The sequence below is a fragment of the Ovis canadensis genome, chromosome 5 (assembly GCF_042477335.2).
Source record: "Ovis canadensis isolate MfBH-ARS-UI-01 breed Bighorn chromosome 5, ARS-UI_OviCan_v2, whole genome shotgun sequence".
Lineage (NCBI taxonomy): Eukaryota > Metazoa > Chordata > Mammalia > Artiodactyla > Bovidae > Ovis > Ovis canadensis.
In genome coordinates, this window is record NC_091249.1 from 69746983 (window position 1) to 69767595 (window position 20613).

A 20613-nucleotide genomic window follows, 5' to 3' on the forward strand; every position below is an offset into this window, starting at 1 on the left:
AACCTGACAATTAAAAATTCTCCTTTAACATAATACTGTATGTCAACTATATTTCAATAAAGAAATCAATTTTCCTTCAGAGAAACATTCACATATAGCATATTCAAGGATCATACACTTCACAAATATTATAGTACTGTTTATAATAAAGAGTAGTACTGCTTATAATCAAGAGTAATTAGAAATCATCTGAACATCTGTCAAAAAGGAGAAAAGCTAAAGAGAATGTAGTATAATGATAGGATTGAACATTATGCAACAGTCTAAAGGAAAAAAATCTGGATTTTACAGACATCAAATTGATAAGGCTTAGAAACGTTCTACAAAATGAAAAAGATAAGTACAAAATGATTTGAGCAGAATGAATGCATGTATGTAAAAAGGATAAACAAAACTATATTATACAGGTTTTATGAGTATCTAAAGTTATCTCTTAAGGGTCTAGAATACTCAATGCATTGAAAACATTCACTTCCTCTGGAGAAGGCAAAAGGGCACCAGGATTAGACAGGACAATCAGAAAGGAGTTGAGCTGTCATTTTTCCCCCCAAAGGGAAATCTATTTACTGATTACTTGTGTGATTAAAAATCAATACTATATAATTTATGTGAGTTTTAAGCAAAGGTTGTAAGAATAAAATCACAGCTCTTTAATATGTGTGCTCATTTGTGCTTCCCTGCACCCTACCTACACATACACAAATGCACGCACACATATGCAAGTGCACACACACGTGAGCACACACACACGTGATCTTACCAATTTGGATTTTCCATACTTTCCCTGAAGACAGACTCTTCTTTCATGGATGCATATTGTGTCCATGTAAGGCAGTGACTCCTTATAGCCATGTTTCTTTCCTGAGGATTGAACCATGATTCCTCTTCTAACTGGATATTAGGTACCTTTAAAATGTTCACCTGTCCAAAAGAGGGAGAACGGCTTTCTGAATTTAGGAAGAGCAAGCTATTAATGTATAAAGACTCTGTCCAGAGTTGCTTCCAATCTTGGGGAATTAAGAGGACAAGCGATCCTGATATATGGATGATGGTTCACCAATGGCTATAAGTCCCTGATAATCAAACATACAATGACCTTACTAAAGGCTGGTAGGGACATGCAAATGGCCTAGAATTTATGCAGGCTATACAGTCTCTGGCCGAATTTCCCTAACAGCTAAACACTAAGCAAATTATCAGCCTCCCTCATGTCTCCTCTAGGGCTGGTTATGGCCTTCTTAAATTGACGGATTCTAACTGGGCCCACTTACGGACTCACATGCAGGATAAAATATTTTCTTCATTTTAAACTCTGTCCAATATCTAGAAATGTATGCTTTCCTGGGTGGAGGAAACATGGAAAACTACAAAGGCAGAATCGTACAAGTCAGAGGTGTCCTTAAATTATTTAAGAATAGAGACACAAGACAAAGTTGAATGCCTTTTTAAATAATAGATTCAAAGCGTGTATACAGGGCAAAGGGAGGGTGCACACTCTGTGAAAAAAGCCAGCAATAATTTGCTGCATATACTGCAATATACTGCTATCCGGAAAATAAAAGTTCATTTTCACCGTAACATCAGTCTTCTTTCCAGTAAAGAAAGTGACAGTCTTCATCCATGTTTAGAAAGTGATGGAAGCTGCCATGTTTTCTATATACAGCACAGCTAAACAATTTGCAAGCTACCTGGCAGGAGTCTTGGGTTTTACATCACACATACAATCACTTCCGGGTTGAAAAGATCACATGAAACATGTTTTAAAATGTGCATCAAGACGTTCTCCTCGTATTCCCTAATGATTCTAAGGATTTTTGTCATAATCACTCTATGGTTAAAGCAATGTGATTAAAACTTTCCACTCACCTTTTTCCAGCAATCATCAGAGTGCTTAAGGATTTCAAAGAGAAAAAACAATTTGCTATCATGAAGATTTCATCATCAACACCATTACTTTATAGAAACACACACAAAAAGACTTACAGAGGGTGCTGAGAACATTATACTACCAAAACCATGCTCTCTGACAGTGAAATGGAAACTGAAGCTTTTCTCTTCCTTATTGAAGATCAGATGAAATATTTACCACCTGCCCAGTTCTGATCATTCTTACCTAAGAGTCGTTATCTAACCATGGACAGATCAGAAAAGATGGTCACTTCATGCAAAATAGCCAAAGTATCTTTTAAAATAATTGCAGTCCATCTCTATGTACACTAAGCGCCCTCCACAAAAGAGAGGCAAAATATACAGGAAAAAACACTATCTCTGGTAGCACCTATCAAAACTGAGGTTGGAGAGGAGACAGATGTCTTCCTTTGAAAGGCTAGGAAACAGGAGAACTGGGAAATTTCTAACACTTCTTTACATCAGAAAATGCTATTTCTTTTCATGACTGTTTGAAAATCACCCAGTGTTACACGAAATCTGATTAAATTTTGAAATGCGTTTACCTTCCTTAAAATTTCTGGAACCACATTCTGACAGACTGCAATCCTCTTTCTATAGATGATCCCTGTTGACACATCTAGAAACAGAAAATGTTTACACTCAAAAAAAAAAAAAAAGCTGAAGGAAATGTATTCTTATTTTAATGTCAATAAAATGTTTAATGTCAATCTCAATTTTCTATATGGAGAATTCCTAAAGAAAATGTTTAACTCAAAACCCAGCTTCCCTGACCACTTTCCTTGACCAAATCCCTCCAAATATCTGTGAACCCACCCGGCTCCTCTGTCCATGGGGTTCTCCAAGCAAGAACACTGGAATGGGTTGCCATGCTCTCCTCCAAGGGAATCTCCCCGACCCAGGGATCGAACCCAGGTCTCCTGCATTGCAGGCGGATTGTTTCCCATCTGAGCCACCAGCGAAGCACATTCTAAAGTCAAGGACAAAAGAACTGCAAATGGGGACTTCCCCAGCAGTCCAGTGGCTATGACTCCTGCCAATGCAGGCGGTGCGGGTTCCATCCCTGGTCTGGAAACTAAGGCCCAACATGCTGCAGGGTACAGCCAAAAGAAAGGTTTTAAAATAATAAAATAAGAAAGTCCATTTCTGAAGTCTCCAATGAGACTTTTAAAAAGACACAAATTGTTCACTGCTCTGGGCTATCAATGTCAACACTCCAGTGGCCACGGCCAATGAGCCTTCTGCTCAGCAACAGCCAATGTTTAACATGTTTTAACAGAACAATGGAGGATCTAATTCTGCCACCTTCTGCACCAAATGAGTTTTCAAGCACCAATTTCTGGCTACGAATCTAAACCTATTATTAATTACACTGGGCACACTCTTCTGTCATAGGGAAGCAGACTCTCTGTGGCTGGAACTACTCTGTTCTGGGAAAAAGTTTACCGAGTAGCATTAAGGGCATTAAAAAAAATGTGATAATTTGAGTTGAAAAAAGGGAAAGCGAATCAGAGAAAAATATAAACTCTGAAGTGTTGTCTTTTGCTCTGTGAATTACACAACTCAGCCAAGTTCCTTCATGGTTTCTCAAAGCTTGGACTATAACACTATAACAGCCCTGAACCTTGGTGCAAACACCCTGAACACTGAAGTTGTTGGGAGGATGACCCTGGTTCATCTCCTCTGCCCACTGGCACCCTCTGGCCATCTCATCCAAAGTCTGCAGCACACATAGAGAAAATGGATGAGCCACTCCTGGAGGCGAAGATGTCCCTGTCAATGGCAGAAATTATAATTAACCACTTTGGAATATGCATGCTGTTCTATTGCTTGATTCTTCTCAACAACCTAAAGACAGACTGTTTGTTATTACTTTCCCATTTGAAAGATGAAGACATAGAGCCTCCAAGAAGTTAAGTCATGTAGATAGGAATGAAATCAGGACCTGAAATCAAACTTCTCTAATACCATGTAAAACCTTTCTCCCATGAGTGCAGGTACATGAGAAAATCATTTTCCATCGTATTTATAGAGCTATAGAAATGCAGAAAAGACCCTCACAAAGATAGTTCTCTCTTCACCAAGCAGAGAGAAGGCCTCAGAGTCACGAAATGAAGAGTAGCATCTCATGTTTTCCTAGAAGAGGTTCAAGAGCCCTGGTAGACCGGACCTGGCTGTCTCCAAAGGTTTATACTTTGACAATGAGTACCATTATAGCTTCCTTCATTGCCCAACTCTCGAGTTCAAACACTGAGAGTGAAAACACTTCTGCCAGAGATGTGAATGACAGAACAGGAAAGACCCCTACACTCCAGTCCAGCAGTCAATAAACACCTTCTGTAAAGTGCCAGATAATAAATAAATATGTTAGGTTTTGTGAGCCATACAGTCTGTTACAAATCTACTGTTATGATAAGGAAAGAGGCACAGATAACACATTAAAAAATGGGCATAGCTGGGTGCCAATAAAACTTTATTTACAACAGGCAACACAAAGATAATTTGTCAAGCCAGTCAATATTGAACCATATTGTTAAGCACAGTTCTGACTCCATAATCCAATCACTTTACAGTCACATCTCATATGTGTGCTATTAGTCACACCTATTTTGTCATAAAATGATATGTGAATATATAAAGGACGTAGCCATGTAACCTCAGTTAAGTTACTTACTCTCTCTATACCTTGGTTTCTTCATTCATTAAAAAGGAATTATATCGTTCTGAGGATGAAGTTAATAAAAATAAGAGTGCCTGGTACACATTAAGTATTGAAAAATGTTAACTGTCACAGCTTGTCATCAACTCTTAATGGAGAAGATGACAAGAATAAACGGCAAGTCTTCTGTTGCTGGAAAGGCTGGGTGCTCTTTCCGATCAGCCACCTTGAATACAGAGCTATACCTGTTAATAGATATTTAAAATATCACAGGCGACACACACACAGACACACATCTTTACAAAACTCAGTAATACTTACCTTTTCTTTCCTCCACAATTTTTACGGAGATGACATTTTTATCCATGGGGTTTGGATACTAAATAAAAACACACAAAAATTACCATTCATTTTTTGGCAAAATGAATTACTTTATAGCAACCACTTATTTGCACGAACTGTAAATCTTTTCCAAGCAATCTCTAGGGCCTTCCCAGGTGGCGCTAGTGATATAGAACCTGCTTGCCAATGCAGGAGACCCAGGAGACTCAAGTTCGATCCCTGGGTTGGGAAGATCACCTGGAGAAGTGAATGGATACCCATTCCAGTATTCTTGTCTGAAGAATTCCATGGACAGAAGAACCTGGTGGGCTACAGTCCATGGGGCCACAGAGTCTGATGCAACTGAAGTGACTTCACATACATGCACAAGCAATCTCTAAGGCCAGTTTGCAATCAAATTTCTTAATTTTACTATTTCAGAATAGATAAGTGAGATGCTGTTATCGATTGTACCTGTATGAAATCTAGAGAAACTGTCTTTGAAGGGAAGGTTAGGTTAGGTTAAGCTTAATAATACTGGGCTTCCCTAGTAGCGCAGACGGTAAAGAGTCTGGCATCCCCTGGAGAAGGGAATGGCAACCCACTCCAGTACTCTTGCCTAGAGAATTCCGTGGACAGACCAAGGGGTCGCAAAGAGTCAGACATGACTGAGCACTAAACAGCAACAATAATAATACTATGATCTTGAACCAGCCTTACATAACTCAGGAGCATTCCTTGCATGAGGCACTGTGCTAAACGCTTTACTTGCATGATCTTTTTTAAAATCAGCCTCTCTGTTGTGACTGGGTCACAGAATATCACTGTCTTTCGGAAACTAAATGGAAGCTAAAGAAAATCAGAAAACTTAAGGTCACCCAGCTGGTTAACAGCAGAGCCACAGAATTAAACCTGGCCTGAAACACAGTGCGTTCCTTCACTACTGTCCTTTACTGTCGCCTGGTGGGCTGGGTCAGCATCACAGGAATGTAATCACAGGATTCTATGCCAGGTCCTCAACAAATAAGTGTATACATGTGCACGGCTGAATCAGTGTGCTGCACAGCAGAAACTGGCACAGCACTGTAAATCAACTATATTTCAATAAAGAAAAAAATGCAAAATGGATACCTTATTCATGGATTAAATTCCCCTGAAACACAATGTGGATGTTAAAAGAGCTGATAATAGCTACCATTTTTGTCCTAAGCAGCTTAATACATTATTTCAGTTTAATTTTCAAAACTATTCCTTGAGTTACATGCTGGGGTATTTTTCTTTTTCTCCCTTCCACCCGTGAGAAGTAAGACTTGGATAAACTAGGTAATTTGCTTAAAATCAGTTAATGAGCGTCAAGACTCTAATTTAGCCGCAGATACTTTCCTTTGCCTTCAAGGCCTGCCCACCTAACCTATTTTCAAATATCTCAGTCACTCAAATCCCACCCTTTCCATGCCTCAGATGCAAAAAAAGAGACTCGGACTGTAGAAGTCCTCAAAGCTGTAGGACAAGCAGGCTGTCCACCAGGCCTGCTAAGCGCCTCTCAGGTTCTGTTCCCAGAGGCATACTGCTTCATCGTGAGATCTAATCCAAAAGGAAAATCACATGCAAGTCTCACCCAAAGCAGCATAAGGTGCTGAGGGGGAGACCAGAGCAGCAGACAGGTGCGGGCATGGGTAGGAGACAGGGCCCTCCACTTGGTAAGCTTGAGCTGTAAGCCTTCTAAACCCAGGAAATGATAAAGGAAATTCAGTGAGCAGGGTTCTCCCCAACCCTGCAGCAGCTGTGTGCCTGTGAGCATCCATGTGTGTATGTATGTGCATATAAGAGGTTGACTGATTTTCAGGGAAAAGGGTCCATCACTTTCACACGTTCTTAAAGATATCTGTGGCCCCAAAAGACGAGGGGTTAGAATACAGACTCTGAAAGAGCAGGGCTTCTCTACCTCCACCACCTAGCAGTGCCTGGCACGCAGTAGGCACTCAATGAATATCTGCTGAATGAACGAACCATCTAGAAGATAAACCTCACTGACCTTCAGGATCGATGTGGAAACTAAACCTTACCCCCTTCAGGGACCAAGGGCACCAGTTTATGAAGAGGGCAGTGGGCTCCATTCTCAGCATCCTCAGAGCCAAACCAGACCTCAGGCCGTAAACTCTGCCAGTCACACTTCCATCCGGAGAACTGCAATCTTGAGAACTAATCAACAACACTTTTTCTGGGCCGGGGGAGGGGGGGTTGGGAGGGTTAGGGGGAGGCCACACCGCAAGACTTTCAGTATCTTAGTTCTGTGACCAAGGATCAAACCCAACCCTGGCACTGAAAGCATCAAGTTCTAACCACTGGACAACCAAGGAATTCCCCAACATGGCTTTTTAAATATTTATCTATTCATTCATTCATTCATGTTTGCCACAGGAAAAAAAAAATGCTCAAAACTACGATGCCTGTTTCCTTGAAGTTTAACTTTCAGTGTTTTTTTGAAGATAATGTTCACCACAGGGATCAGGTTTAACTATTGTGTTTCTCAGGAAGGGGGCCTCACCAACACCCTTGAAGTTAGCAAGATATCTGAGACTCACACAGATGCCCTTAATTTTTAAGTGTGTGTGTATGTATACATCAGAACTTTTCTACTAAGGTAAAATCAAAGCATGAGAATACTGCCTCTATTCTAATTCTAGTTTACACATTGTCTTATATTCATCAATATACCCTGACTGATGAATATTAGAAATACACTGTAAATAGCAGGAAGAGGGCTGAACTAAATTACAAAAGAAGCTGTAAATGTAATCACCAGAGAAGGCTCATGATAAAAATTTCCCAAGTTCTGGTTACTGCACAAAATTAGCAATGAAATTCCTAAAGACTACAAACTCAAAGAAGAGCCGACTTTTTGAGACCCTGATGCTAGGAAAGATTAAAGGTAAAAGCAGAAGGGGCAGAAGACGATGAGAGGGTTAGACAGCATCACTGACTCAACAGACATGAGTCTGAGCAAATTCCAGGAGATAGTGGAGGACAGGGAAGCCTGCTGTGCTGCAATCCGTGGGGTTGCAAAGAGTCAGACACGACTGAGCGAATGAACAACAACAAACTCAAATGCTCTATTTATGCTTTTCTATAACTTTAATATTTGCTTATTAAGGTAAAGGTGAAGTTGCTCAGTCGTGTCTGACTCTTTGCGACCCCATGGACTGTAGCCCACCAGGCTCCTCCATCCATGGAATTTTCTAGGCGAGAGTACTGGAGTGGGTTGCCATTTCCTTCTCCAGGGGATCTTCCCAACCCAGGGATCGAACCCAGGTCTCTTGCACTGCAGGCAGACGCTTTACTGTCTGAGCCACCAGGGAATCCCCTAAGGTAAAGGGTATCGGTTTGCTGCTGCTAAGTCACTTCGGTTGTGTCCAACTCTGTGCGACCCGAGACGGCAGCCCACCAGGCTCCCCCGTCCCTGGGATTCTCCAGGCAAGAATACTGGAGTGGGTTGCCATTGCCTTCTCAATTTAAATAATAGCAAAAATATTCTTCATTTAACAATTTTCTTGACTATGCAGGCACTCTTCCATGAACTAAGGATAAAGGAATAAAACAAACAAAACCGTAGATTCTTAGAAAATTTACATGTTAGAAAAATAAATAAAATAATGAGAAAATAAATCAGACTAAGGGATAATAGGATGGGAATTATGAAGAGGGGCCATTGTAAAATATTTATGCTTAGTCACTTCGGGTCATGTCCAACTCTATACTACCCCATGGACTGTAGCCCACCAGGTTCCTCTGTCCATAGGGATTCTCCAGGCAAGAACACTGGAGTAGGTAGCCACGCCCTCCCCTAGGTAAAATGCTTAAGGGTCACTAACTAGACAATTCTTATAAATTACAAAGTAATATGGAAGTTGTCTCAGTCAAACACAAGAAGCCCCAGACTATTCACTTCAGTAAACTCATTTACAAGTCTCAGGTCATTTTCCTGTGCAACTACTTTTGCAGTTGAATAGATATGGAGCCTCAAGTTCCCTTTCATAGGAGAATGGGAAAAGAAATCAGAGGTCTATTGACAAAAGCTAAATACTGTGACATGAAAGGCATATATTTTAAGTTTCTTTAAAGATTTATTGTGCTGAGGCTCCCCCTACCTGGCATCACTTGAAATGATCTGACACTATCTTGTGGTAACTTGAACATTCATGATTTAACTCACAAACATTTATCTGAAGTCAGATAACAAAGGACCCAGAGAGGGAAGCCAGCTCAGAGCAGGTCACCACCAGGAATACCAATTTGGGAAGACAGGAAGCAGGTGACCAGGTTTCTCTGGACACCTCTACAAGCACGGTGTGACAGTGGAAAGGATCAAGCTAGCTCGTGACCGAGCGCACCAAAGACTTACTGAGCATCTCTTATCTATGCAGAGGTTGCCATATGTATTATACCTCATTTCATCCTCCTCAAAACAAGTAGATCTATTAAAATGCATTAAGATAAGGAGTCTCATGTTGAAAACATAATGGCATATGGGACTTCTCTGAAAGTCCAACGGCAAAGACTTTGCTCTCCAAGGCAGGGGGTGCTTGTTCGATCCCCGGTCAGGGAACTAAGATCCCACATGATTCACAGCCAAAAAACAGAAGCAGTATTGTTACAAATTCAATAAAGGCTTGAAAATAAGTGGTTCACATTTAAAAAAAAAAAGAATCTTTAAAATAAAACAGAAACAAACAAACAAAAAACCATAACGGCATAAAGCCTGAACATGTGCGGGGCAACCCTGGGATCTTCCGGTTTCTACTTCACACTGACATTCATGGAAGCAAAGCGGTCTGATGACCCAGATATCAGCCAAGAACCCTTACCGTCCTTGGACCTGGTACATCCAATGGACCACAGACTGCAGTGGCTAAGAACTACCACACAGAGATTTGCACATTTGCCAAACTCTCTGGGTGACACGAGGGATTTTTCAAGGTATATTTGAGATCATTTTGAATTTCCTTACAATTTTTACTTTCTTCACAGAATATATAAACTAGTCCTTACTTTTTCTTAAGATATAAATGTATTGCAAATATCATTGCTTATATTATATGTATGTAAGTCAAGACTCTGATGCTGGGAGGGATCGGGGGAGGAGGAGAAGGGGACGACAGAGGATGAGATGGCTGGATAGCATCACGGACTCGATGGACATGAGTCTGAGTGAACTCCGCAAGATGGTGATGGACAGGGAGGCCTGGCGTGCTGCAGTTCATGGGGTCACAAAGAGTCGGACACAACTGAGCGACTGAACTGAACTGAACTGAAGTCTAACAAGGGTAAAATGCAGACTTCTCCTACATTGTCATATACTTTGCTTTCATTTGTTTTTACATATTAAAAGGCAAGAAGCCAAAAACTGCAAAATAAGAGGTAAAAAACACAACAAACATTAAAACAAACACTTAACTATAAAGAGTGAGAGGCAAAGAAAGAGTATCTAACTACAGGAACAACAGTCAATATACTTCTGGGAGTAGATTCATGAAGATAGGGTATATTTACCTTTCTTATTTACATGAGGGAGAAATATAATAAGCTTCCATAAAGCTCACTCTTAAGAGAGTGGAGCTATTACAATATCAACTTTCGGGACTTCCCTAGTGGTCCAAATTAAGAATCTGCCTTCCAATGCAGGGAACATGAGTTCGATCCCTTGCCAGGGGACTAAGATCCCACATGGCACCAGGCAAGTAAGCCGGCAGGCCATAGCTAGAGGGAGCCTACATGCTGCAACAAAGACTCAGCTCAGCCAAAAAATTTTCTTAATAAATATCTAAATAAAATGCCAACTTCCCCCAAAAGTCAGAAGTCAGTGCCTGCCTTTTATAAAACTCACACCAAAAAAAGTCAATGACCTCCAAAGGAGCCATTGTTTACCAACTTGCAAACAGCATTATCCAAGATAGCACAAGCACAAGGAAGCAGTTAGCTGATATATCTGTATTAGTCCTGCAAAGAAGGCCATAGGGACCTAAAATCAGTCTGGGATGTTAACATATTACTTTTATAAGCATTAAGGGAATCTTTACTACCCAGGCTGCTGCCAAATGCATGCATGCAGAGGGATAGAGCTGCTGAAAGAGATTTGGCGTTTAGTTACACAAAGAAATCACCATGGGCTGTGCCAAACTCCCTTTACGAGCTACATGCAACAGTCTATCTTAGAAGAAAAGCACAGTTGATTGTAAAACAAAATATCATAAAATACCAAGATCAAGTGATTAATCAAAACGTCAATATCAAAGACTACACATAGTGAAGTCAACAGACATTTCAAATGGTTGTTCACTGGCCTTTTCAGTAGGAGGATGAAGTAGAAAGAACAAAGGACAAGAAGCCAGGACCTGCAGACCGCGATGCTGTCACCTGTGAACACCGGCCGATGGACCACCAGATGATCCTCAAAGGCCCTCCTGGTAGGACAAGTTCTGATTCTAAACAATGGCCAGCCACCCTCATTCATGCCAAAATGTCCCAGTGATGGGCAACGACATAGTGAAATTCTTTAGAAAGAATCGTTTATACAATTGTACAAAGGAAAATCCTCTTCCCTAAACATTAGAGGCATACACAAACCCAGCGCATTTAGAGATACAATGTCTACAAAATGATAGGTACTGTTCGAAAGCAACCATGATTCAGGAAAGCACTCAGGAACTGAGGAGGAGTCAAAGACACAACTAAACGCAATGTGGGATCCTAGATCCCACAGCGTAGGATTGAATCCTATACTGAAAAAAAAATATTAGTAAACAAGTGCCAATATTTGAATAATGTCTGTTATAAGAGTTAACATGGTATCAGTGATAATTCCCTCAATTTATAAACTATACAGTAGTTTGGGGAAGTTAAGGATACTGGAAATTTCTGGTTCTGCAACATTTTGTAAGCTGATGAAAGCTTAAGAAACAAACAAAATTAAAATAAAGACACTCTGGAAAACAGAAAGGATTTTAGAATCCAAGAGACCTGAGTTGAAGCCCACCTATGGGAATCTCAGAAAAATTATTTTATCTCAGTCTGCCTTCGTTTCTTCATCTGTGAAATTAAAAAATGAAACAAAACAAAAAGTCCATACCTCAAAGAGCTGTTATAGGAATTCAAGGAAATAACTTTATGTAAAGTGTAACACTGGGCACCTTACTGGTTTGCTACTACAAAAAGAATCAATATTTCTGAAAACTTCCTTTCAAGACTTCAGTCTTTATCTTGTAATTTACTGTGGTGTGATATTAAGTATATTATTAGTATCCATTTGCAATCCAGATATATTTAAAAGATTGTTCAAAAATTAATAGAAGATGTTTCTTATATTTCTAGATTAGTAAAACCTTACAAGCTCATGTTTTAACAAATTCATAATTTGTATGAGTACTCCCAGATAATTTCCTGCCCACAAGCATGAAGGAAAGCACCACAGTGGAGCAGAGAGTACTCTGTACTCTAAAAGCTCTTGTAGATTTGTAATTAAACATCAATCTTGCCCTACAGGGTATGTCTGTGATATGCCCTTAAGAAGGCACTTATCACAAAAAATACAAAATAACTTATCTCCCTTTATCCCCTGTAACAGTAAGCTCCTTGAGGCCAGGGCTATGTTTTACTTAGCTTTTCATCTCCCAGAAGCCAAATGATACACAGATCCATTGTGAATTTCTATTAGAAAACATATAAAGAATGTTTAACTATTAGTTGACAGTTAAAAATCTCCTATCTTTCAGGCACTGATTAAGCCATAATCTCTACTAGGTGACTTACCAAGTATGCTTTGATACCATTTAAATGCCAATTTAAAAATTAATCATAATTCAAGTGCACACCTTTATTCATGCTCACTACTGACTTCCCTGGTGGCTCACTCAGTAAAGAGTCTGCCTGCAATGTGGGAGACCCAGGCTCAATCCTTGCGTTGTGAAGATCTCCTGGAGAAGGAAATGGCAACCCACTCCAGTATTCTTGCCTGGAGAATTTCATGGACAGAGGAACCTGGTGGGCTCCAGTCCATGGGGTCACAAAAAGTCGGACATGACTGAATGACTGAACACTTCCACTTTCTCCCTTTTATTATTCCAAGTTAGTAAATATCTCTGCAGAGATACTGTGTGGCACCTACCATGTGGCTACTTTAAACTATGAATATTGTATGCACTGTGTTCATTATCTAACTTACTTCCTCCCAATGACTCCAGAAGATATTATTATTATTATTTTGCAGATGAGGAAACTGAGGCATAGAAAAGTGAACTTACTTAACCAAATTCACGACTACAAGCTCGCGGACCCCAGCTGATGTCAGAGCCCATGCTCTTCCTTTCTGTAACTTCTCCTTCCTGTTGTGCTTACTTTTCTAACAGAATTGAGGAGAGGAAGTTAAAAGCGAAGAAGGACTATCACAGTGTGAACCAAAAGATAAATAACCACATGTTAACCCAGGCCTGTCATTTGTCAGATCACTTATTTTGGAAATACAGGTCCACCTCAAATATTTCAGGAACTCTGCACAGAGAGATGTTCCACACATTTAAGTGCCAGATTTGCAAGGGAGAAAAGACAGGATCAGAAATGGAAACATTATTAATTACCCAATCAACTTTCTACTCTAAATGGAAATAGCCATTCATAAATCTCCTTTATGAGTTTAAGGGTAAACATTCAAACCATTTTGTTCAGAACATCAGGATCCTGGCTAGAATAAATAAAACCTGAAGCCACTGTGTTGAAGCAAAGAAATTATTTTACTCTGTCCATTTTGTTACAGTTCCCAAAGTAAGGACATGCTACTGAATCGCACACCAACTTCAGCCTGAAATTGCATAAGGCTAAATCCCAGAAGAGAATATTTCTCTCATTCATTCAGTAAGGATTTGCTGACTATCTACTATGTTGCAGGATCTCTTTGGATATTTGAGATACATCAAGAACAGATGATAAAACCTCCACGCATGAAGCTTATACTCTATTCACAATGGCTCTTTTTTGCCTATAGCGTAACAAGAAAATCAACCTGAAGGGCTTCCTTGGCAGTTCAGTGGTTAAGACTCCACACTTCCGATTCAGAGGGGTGAAGGTTCCACCCCTGGTCCAGGAACTATTAAGATCCCATATGCCACATGGCCAAACAATTAAACAGAAAAGAAACACAGACAATGAACCTGAACAACTAGATGGCGAGAAAAACCATAACTTCTCTGCTTTCATTTGAGAATAAACAAGAAAAATCCAGGCACAATCAATGCTCTCTGAGTCCTTCTTTATGACTTTCAATTCCAAGTAGACAAAATTTAGGACATCTTTTAGAAAAAAACTTTTAAAAAATATAGGAATCCAGTTCACCATGCAAGGCAAGCCCATGAAAGAGCCCACATGAGGTTTCAAAGCTGGGGCAGCCTAGCAGCTGCCATATCTGCCTATACAGTAGTGTGCTGTTACTGGGTGTTTTAAGTAAAAGAAAGGAAGCAGCTGTAAATGATGAGAAGTGCAAAGCTGAGAGTCATACAAAGAAACAAACCAAAACACACTGTCAAGAGCATTGACACTGTAGTTCACAGAAAGCACAGTTTAGCATCTGATGAATAAACCATTTTGGTTTTCACAGCATTCCTCCATGAAGAGTTCATTGAGACATATTACACTCCACAAACAAAGAGTATCGAGGTGTTTGTTTTCAAGGTGCCACTTAACTTTGAAAGCATGTAGCTAATATATTGCCTGTGGTATCCAACAGGCAGGTGCAAGAAGAGCAAACATTCCTAAGGTTTTAAAAATAGTAGGATATTATAACTTGGAAAGCAAGCTCTAACATACCAAAAGCCAGAGATCAGTCAACTCCGTTTAAAATAGAATTTCCTCACTGCGGTAGCGCCTTCAAACATACCATTGTGCAAAATCAGATTAAATGCTTCCCAGAGATCCTCAGATGATTGTCCCTTCTGCCAAGCACTTTCTTTTGAATCAAAAAATACATAAAGACTAAAAGAAAAAGAAAACTGTATTACACCAAAAGGATCATTCTTACTACCTTATGCTTAAAAAAAATTCTTGTCAACTGTTAGACATTTGATTCTCACAAAAATACTGGGAGATTGGTGGGGTACATAGCATAACATTTCACATATAAGAAATTAAGACAGTAGGGTTGACTCACACAGTTGTGCATGTTGCTCACTGCACAAGGTTTTCCAGCCAAGCAGGCCAGTGAGCACAGGGCTACAACCACACAGAAGAAGGAGCACTTTTTTCTAACGTGCATTAACAGCCCCATATACTTCCCACTAGTCCCATTTACTGCGAGCTTATGGGGTAAACCACTGCAATGATGCCTCTTTCTAATTTGCACAAGGGCACAGTATAGAATGGTGGAAACTCTTTCCCAAGGCCACCCCAAAACTGCTCGTATTGAAGGAAGCACAATGACTGGAATCCAGGTCTACTGACTTCCAGCTCATGACTTTAAATGAAGGTAAAAATTCTCACAGCAAACGAATTTCCTACTTCCTAGAGACAGTCACATAACCCCATCCAGGGATCTCTGGAAGGACTGCTTTGTGACTAGAAGAATGTAGTGTCCACTGTGCTAGAAGCGCACTGACCCATCTCTAGATGGGTGTTCTTTTCTACAGGTGCTCTTCTCCTCTTCGCCTGGCCTTACCTTTCAAATATCTTCCTCAGTCTTTATTTACTATGTGCCAGGCACTTTGCTAAGTATTTTATAAGAATTCTTTCCAGGACTCGCCTGGGGGTCCAGTGGTTAAGACTCTGAGTTGTCCTCCGAAACAAGAGAAGCCCAAATGAGAAGCCCATCAATGCAACTAGAGAAAGTCTGAGCACAGCAATGAAAACCCCGCACAGCCAAAAATAAACAAATTAATTAATTTTAAAACAGAATCCTTCCAGATCTTAACTGAACCCAGCTAGATTAAGTGACCACAGCTACAACACAAGGCACCTAGAAACCACCCACCTGAGCCCAGTCAATCCACAAAAACATAGAAACGTGAGAATTGAAAGCTTACCATTGGTTTAGGCCAATAAAACATTTTAGGGTGATTGGTTACACAGCAAGAGATAATCGCAAGAAGCAACAGTTAAAACCAGACATGGAACAACTGACTGGTTCAAAATTGGGAAAGAAGTACAACAAGGCTGTATATCGTCACCCTGCTTGTTTAAAATCTATGCAGAGTACAGCATGCAAAATGCCAGGCTGGATGAAGCACAAGCTGGAATCAAGATTGCCAGGAGGAATATCAACAACCTCAGATATGCAGGTGATACCATTCTAATGGCAGAAAGTAATGAGAAACTAAAGAGCCTCTTGAAAGTAAAAGAGGAGAGTAAAAAAGCCAGTTTAAAACTCAAAATTCAAAAAACTAAGATCATGGCATCCAGTCCCATCACTTCATGGCAAACAGATGGGGAAAAAAATGCAGTGACAGATTTTATTTTTGTGGGCTCCCAAATCACTGCGAATGATGACTGCAGCCATGAAATTAAAAGATGCTTGCTCCTTGGAAGAAAAGCTATGACAAACCTAGACAGCATATTAAAAAGCAGAGACATCACTTTGCCACTAAAAGTGCATATGGTCAAAGCTATGTTTTTTCCAGTGTCATGTACAGATGTGAACGTCAGACCATAAAGAAGGCAGACCACCAAAGAATTGATGCTTTCAACCTGTGGTGCTGGAGAAGACTCTTGAGAGTCCCTTGGACAGCAAGGAGATCAAACCAGTCAATCTAAAAGAAAGCAACCCTGAATATTCACTGATGCTGAAGCTGAAGCTCCAATACTTTGGCCATCTGATTAGAAGAGCTGACTCACTGGAAGAGACCCTGATGCTGGGAACGATTGAGGGCAGCAGGAGAAGGGGATGAGATGGTTGGATGACATCACTGACTTGATGGACATAAGTTTGAGCAAACTCTGGGAGATGGTGAGGGACATGGAAGCCTGGCGTGCTGCAGTCCATGGGGTCACAAAGAGTAGGACTAGGACATATTTGACCAAACAACAACAAAGAGATAACTGAAACAATGTATTTTCTCCCCCTCTTATCTTCAAAGCTATACCCTTAAACCAAGCATAAGGGGTCCACAGAGATGAATAAACCCTGAGTGCAGATTGCAGGCAAAGAGAAACTGTGACTGGATACAGGGCACAGCAAAGCTGAGTCTGCAACACTGTATTCCCTCAATGATTATCTGAGTACCTACTATGTGCAAGGTAGCTCAGTCTAGTGATTAGCGGTATGGGCTTGGATTCAGATGTGTTGAAATCCTGGTTCTCCCACTTGCTAGCTACAAGAACTTGAAAAAGTTACTTAAACTCTTCTGAACCTCACCTTTTCCAGACAATGGAATGGAAGTCAACCATAACTACTTCCAGAAGCTGCTGGGAGGAATAAACAGGGTAATGTAGGGAAGCACTTTCTCCCCCTACCCCTAGGAAACTAGGAAACTCCTCTCATGCCTTGGCCATAACTTCACAAACGCCACTTTCTCGAGGAAGCCTTCCCTAATGGCACTCTCCAAACTTCACAACACCGGTGTACTTTCCCTGTGTAAACACACATCATCAGCTGGAGTTATCTGTTCGCTTGTTAATCATTTATTCGTGTTAGTCACACCCACTAGAGACCATCAGCTCCCTGAGAAGAGGGTCTGTCTATGGTGCCCCATACCCAGAACAGAGCCTGCCACCCAGAAGAAAAGTGTCTTTAAACACCTGCTGAATGCAAGAGAAGCATTTAGCCCAGAAGCCTGACTCATGCCAAGTATTCTCTAAATGAGTCTGGCCCTGTGCTAAGTGCTTCTGCAGTAAGCTTCCTTCCACTAATAAGCTTCCTACCCCGAGGAAGCTTATTAGAGTCTAATGAGGAAAAAGACACATGCAGAACTATCCAACACTGTCAAAGATGGTCACTGAGGCCCAACCTGTCCCTCCAGCTCTGACAAAGCAGAGATTACCTTGTGATGGGGACAACCCAGAAAGGCTTTCCAAAGGAGCAGTGGCATTGGAGAACTCACATTTCAAACCGCCAGTCCTAACAAAAAATGGGTGGTGGCTTTTTCTCTTTAGGGCCCAGAATCCTAGTCTAAGGCAAAGTCTACATCAGATCAATAAATATTTGTTTATTCATTCATCACTCATCAGATGTATACTGAGAACCTAGGAAGTGCCAGGTACTATTTTAGATATGAGATCAATTAACAATGTCAACAAGCTGGCATTCCACCCCCAAAAGGCCTCCATAGCAACCCCATCATAACCAGGGTCCCACTCACTCCTCTGTGATCTGGGCCCCCAACAGTATGACCTCTTCTAATGGAGGTCAGGTCTTATCTCTTTTAAAAAAATATACATCTCCAGGAACTTCCCTAGTGGTCCAGTGGCTCAGACTCTAGGCTCCCAATGCAGGGGCCCTGGGTTCCTTCCCTGGTCAGGGAACTAGACCTCACATGCCGCAACTAAAAAGAAAAGGATCCCACAGGCCACAACTATGACTGGATGCAGTCAAGTAATTTTTTTTTTTTAATATTTAAAAACCCATCTCCAGGCTTCCAGAGAGTAGTGTCAGTGGCGGCTGCCCAAGATAAAATACAATTCTTGCAAATCTTCCTTAAGATGTGTAAGCTGAAAGATCTTCTGATATAACACTCTCATCTGTGGACAAAGAATGTCACCTGCCATTTCAGTAAACACACAATGTTGTGGCATAAAAATCCTTCAGCCTCTGAGGCCATCCCTGAGGGTACTCCCTGAGGGCATTCAGGACAGAGAAAAAACAGGATAAAGACCCTAGACAGTTAAGGAGCCTATCAAAGGAATTTCAATTGAGTCCAGATTCTTGAATTATTCCATACACAGAAAAGCATTAATTCCATTAACTTTAGATGTCTGGTTTTCTTTCAATAGCAGTAATCTTTGGACAGTCAACTATCTTTTTCTTTGTTTGAACTTATATATTCTGGCTCCTCCCTAACCTCTTCTGGCCAATCCCTCAGAGCTATCTGAGCGACTATATCCAGGCTTAAGTACTCAGCAAGTCTGTCCAATAAAAATCTAATTCTCAACTCTTAGGCTGTGCTTTTCTCTTTTAATAGACGAAGAAACTGAAGCCTCAAGAGAGAAGAGGACCCTTGACCAACGTCATCAAGCGAACTAACTAAAAGTAAAACCAGACTAGAACCCAGGGGTCCCATATCCTAGGTCTGGATGCTTGATTTTTCAAAGAATTTCCTATTCCACCGTTACAAGCCACAGTTCCAAGAAAAGCCCTTGAGATAAAGAGGGCCACTGACTACTGAGACTAGAGGGGACAGTTACAGTAGCGCGAATAACCATAACCTTTCAAAGAATTTACTAGGCAAGTATCAGTCACTGTGATAAGCACTCTGTAGGAAGTATTTCACTTGAATACTCACCACTCCTAAGTTGGTACTATTATTTTTCCCATTTTACAGATTACAAAACTAAGGCATGGAGGCGCCCAAAGTCCCACAGCTGTTAATAAAAGAGAAAGGGGTGACGTGGTAGAACGACAGTGCTGAGTAAACTAGGATGGCGGCATCAACGGCCCCCACTAGCTTTGACTCAGTAAATGATGTATTTACTGGAGACATCGAAAAGCCCTGTGCAACTTCAACGGGGTCAAGAATCTGGGCTCCCCGCGTCTCTCCCTCCAGCTGCGGCAGGGTGTGAACGTGATGCCAAGCACCGAGCCTTTCCCTCATCCTGGAGGGGGAGCCTTTGAGGAAATCCACCCCCGCCCTCGCCTGGCACATCCCAGAGGCAAAGCCCGCAGCTGGATCCGGACCTCCGCGCGGGCAGCAGGGAGCCGAACGGAGGAGGGGAACTTCGGACGATGCTGCCTGGAGTGCAGACGGCCTGGCCACAGGGGCAGCGCGGGAAGACGCGAGCCCCGGCCGAGACCGAGCGGGCGGAATACCTTTCGAAGGAAGCTGGCGACCACCTGCTCGAAGGGGTACTTGAACACCTCGTGCACGTCCACGGTGACCCCCATCCCGGCGCGCCAACCACGCCTCCGCCAGCACACTACCGCTAGAGCTCCGTCTGAGCCCGGCCGCAGGCGTCCAAGCCCGGGAAGCCTAAGGGGCGTGGGGATTTTTTCTCTTCCTTTTTCAAACTTTCGAAACTTTATTGTCCACTCGGAAAAACAGACAGTTGGCACACCCACTTTCCCTTCCCCGTCCACTTCCGCCAGTCTGGGCTGCTGGCGAGGGAGGTGCTGGGCCCCCGGGCGGTGTCGACTGGAGGCGTCAGAAGCGGCCCCGCCCCGCCCTGGCTCCGGCTCCGCCCTTCCCCGGTCCGATCACACCTCGCCCACCCCACGCCACGCCCCATGGCCTCGCCACGCCCCCACGGCCTCGCCCGCGCACCTCTGCGGACCCAAGGTTCCACCTCAGAGCTGGGGAGTCTTGAACCTTGCAGCTGGGGTTTTTGTCATCACCTCGCCTGGAGCCTTACTTAAGCCGCTACTGGCAGCACTAAAAAGATGTAATAAATACATAAACTACCCTCCCTCCGAGTTTAGGGACTGTGATATAACCCTCCTCAGTGTTGCCCAGCTCAGTGTGGCAGAGGCCAACGACTGCATTCCTCACAGGACCTGGGCAGTTGCCTCTGAGGCTCTAGGTTGCGTCTCAAGTACTTAAAAA

The 20613-nt window shown here is 41.9% G+C and overlaps 1 protein-coding gene across 2 annotated transcripts in view; it reads right to left on the bottom strand.

Moving 5' to 3' along the window:
- PRELID2 (PRELI domain containing 2) overlaps positions 1–20235 on the bottom strand; it is an 80365-nt gene extending 60130 nt beyond the window's left edge. The window contains exons 1-4 of one of the 2 annotated variants that reach the window (XM_069592327.1): positions 19884–20235; positions 4889–4946; positions 2454–2527; positions 761–921 (exon numbers count right to left, since the gene is read on the bottom strand). In XM_069592327.1, coding sequence (XP_069448428.1) covers positions 761–921; positions 2454–2527; positions 4889–4946; positions 19884–19958 — 368 coding nt within the window. In that variant the 5' untranslated portion in view covers positions 19959–20235. The remainder of the gene's footprint in view (positions 1–760; positions 922–2453; positions 2528–4888; positions 4947–19883) is intronic. The other variant, XM_069592328.1, reaches the window with a different exon arrangement.
- Positions 20236–20613: the final 378 nt, after the last annotated feature.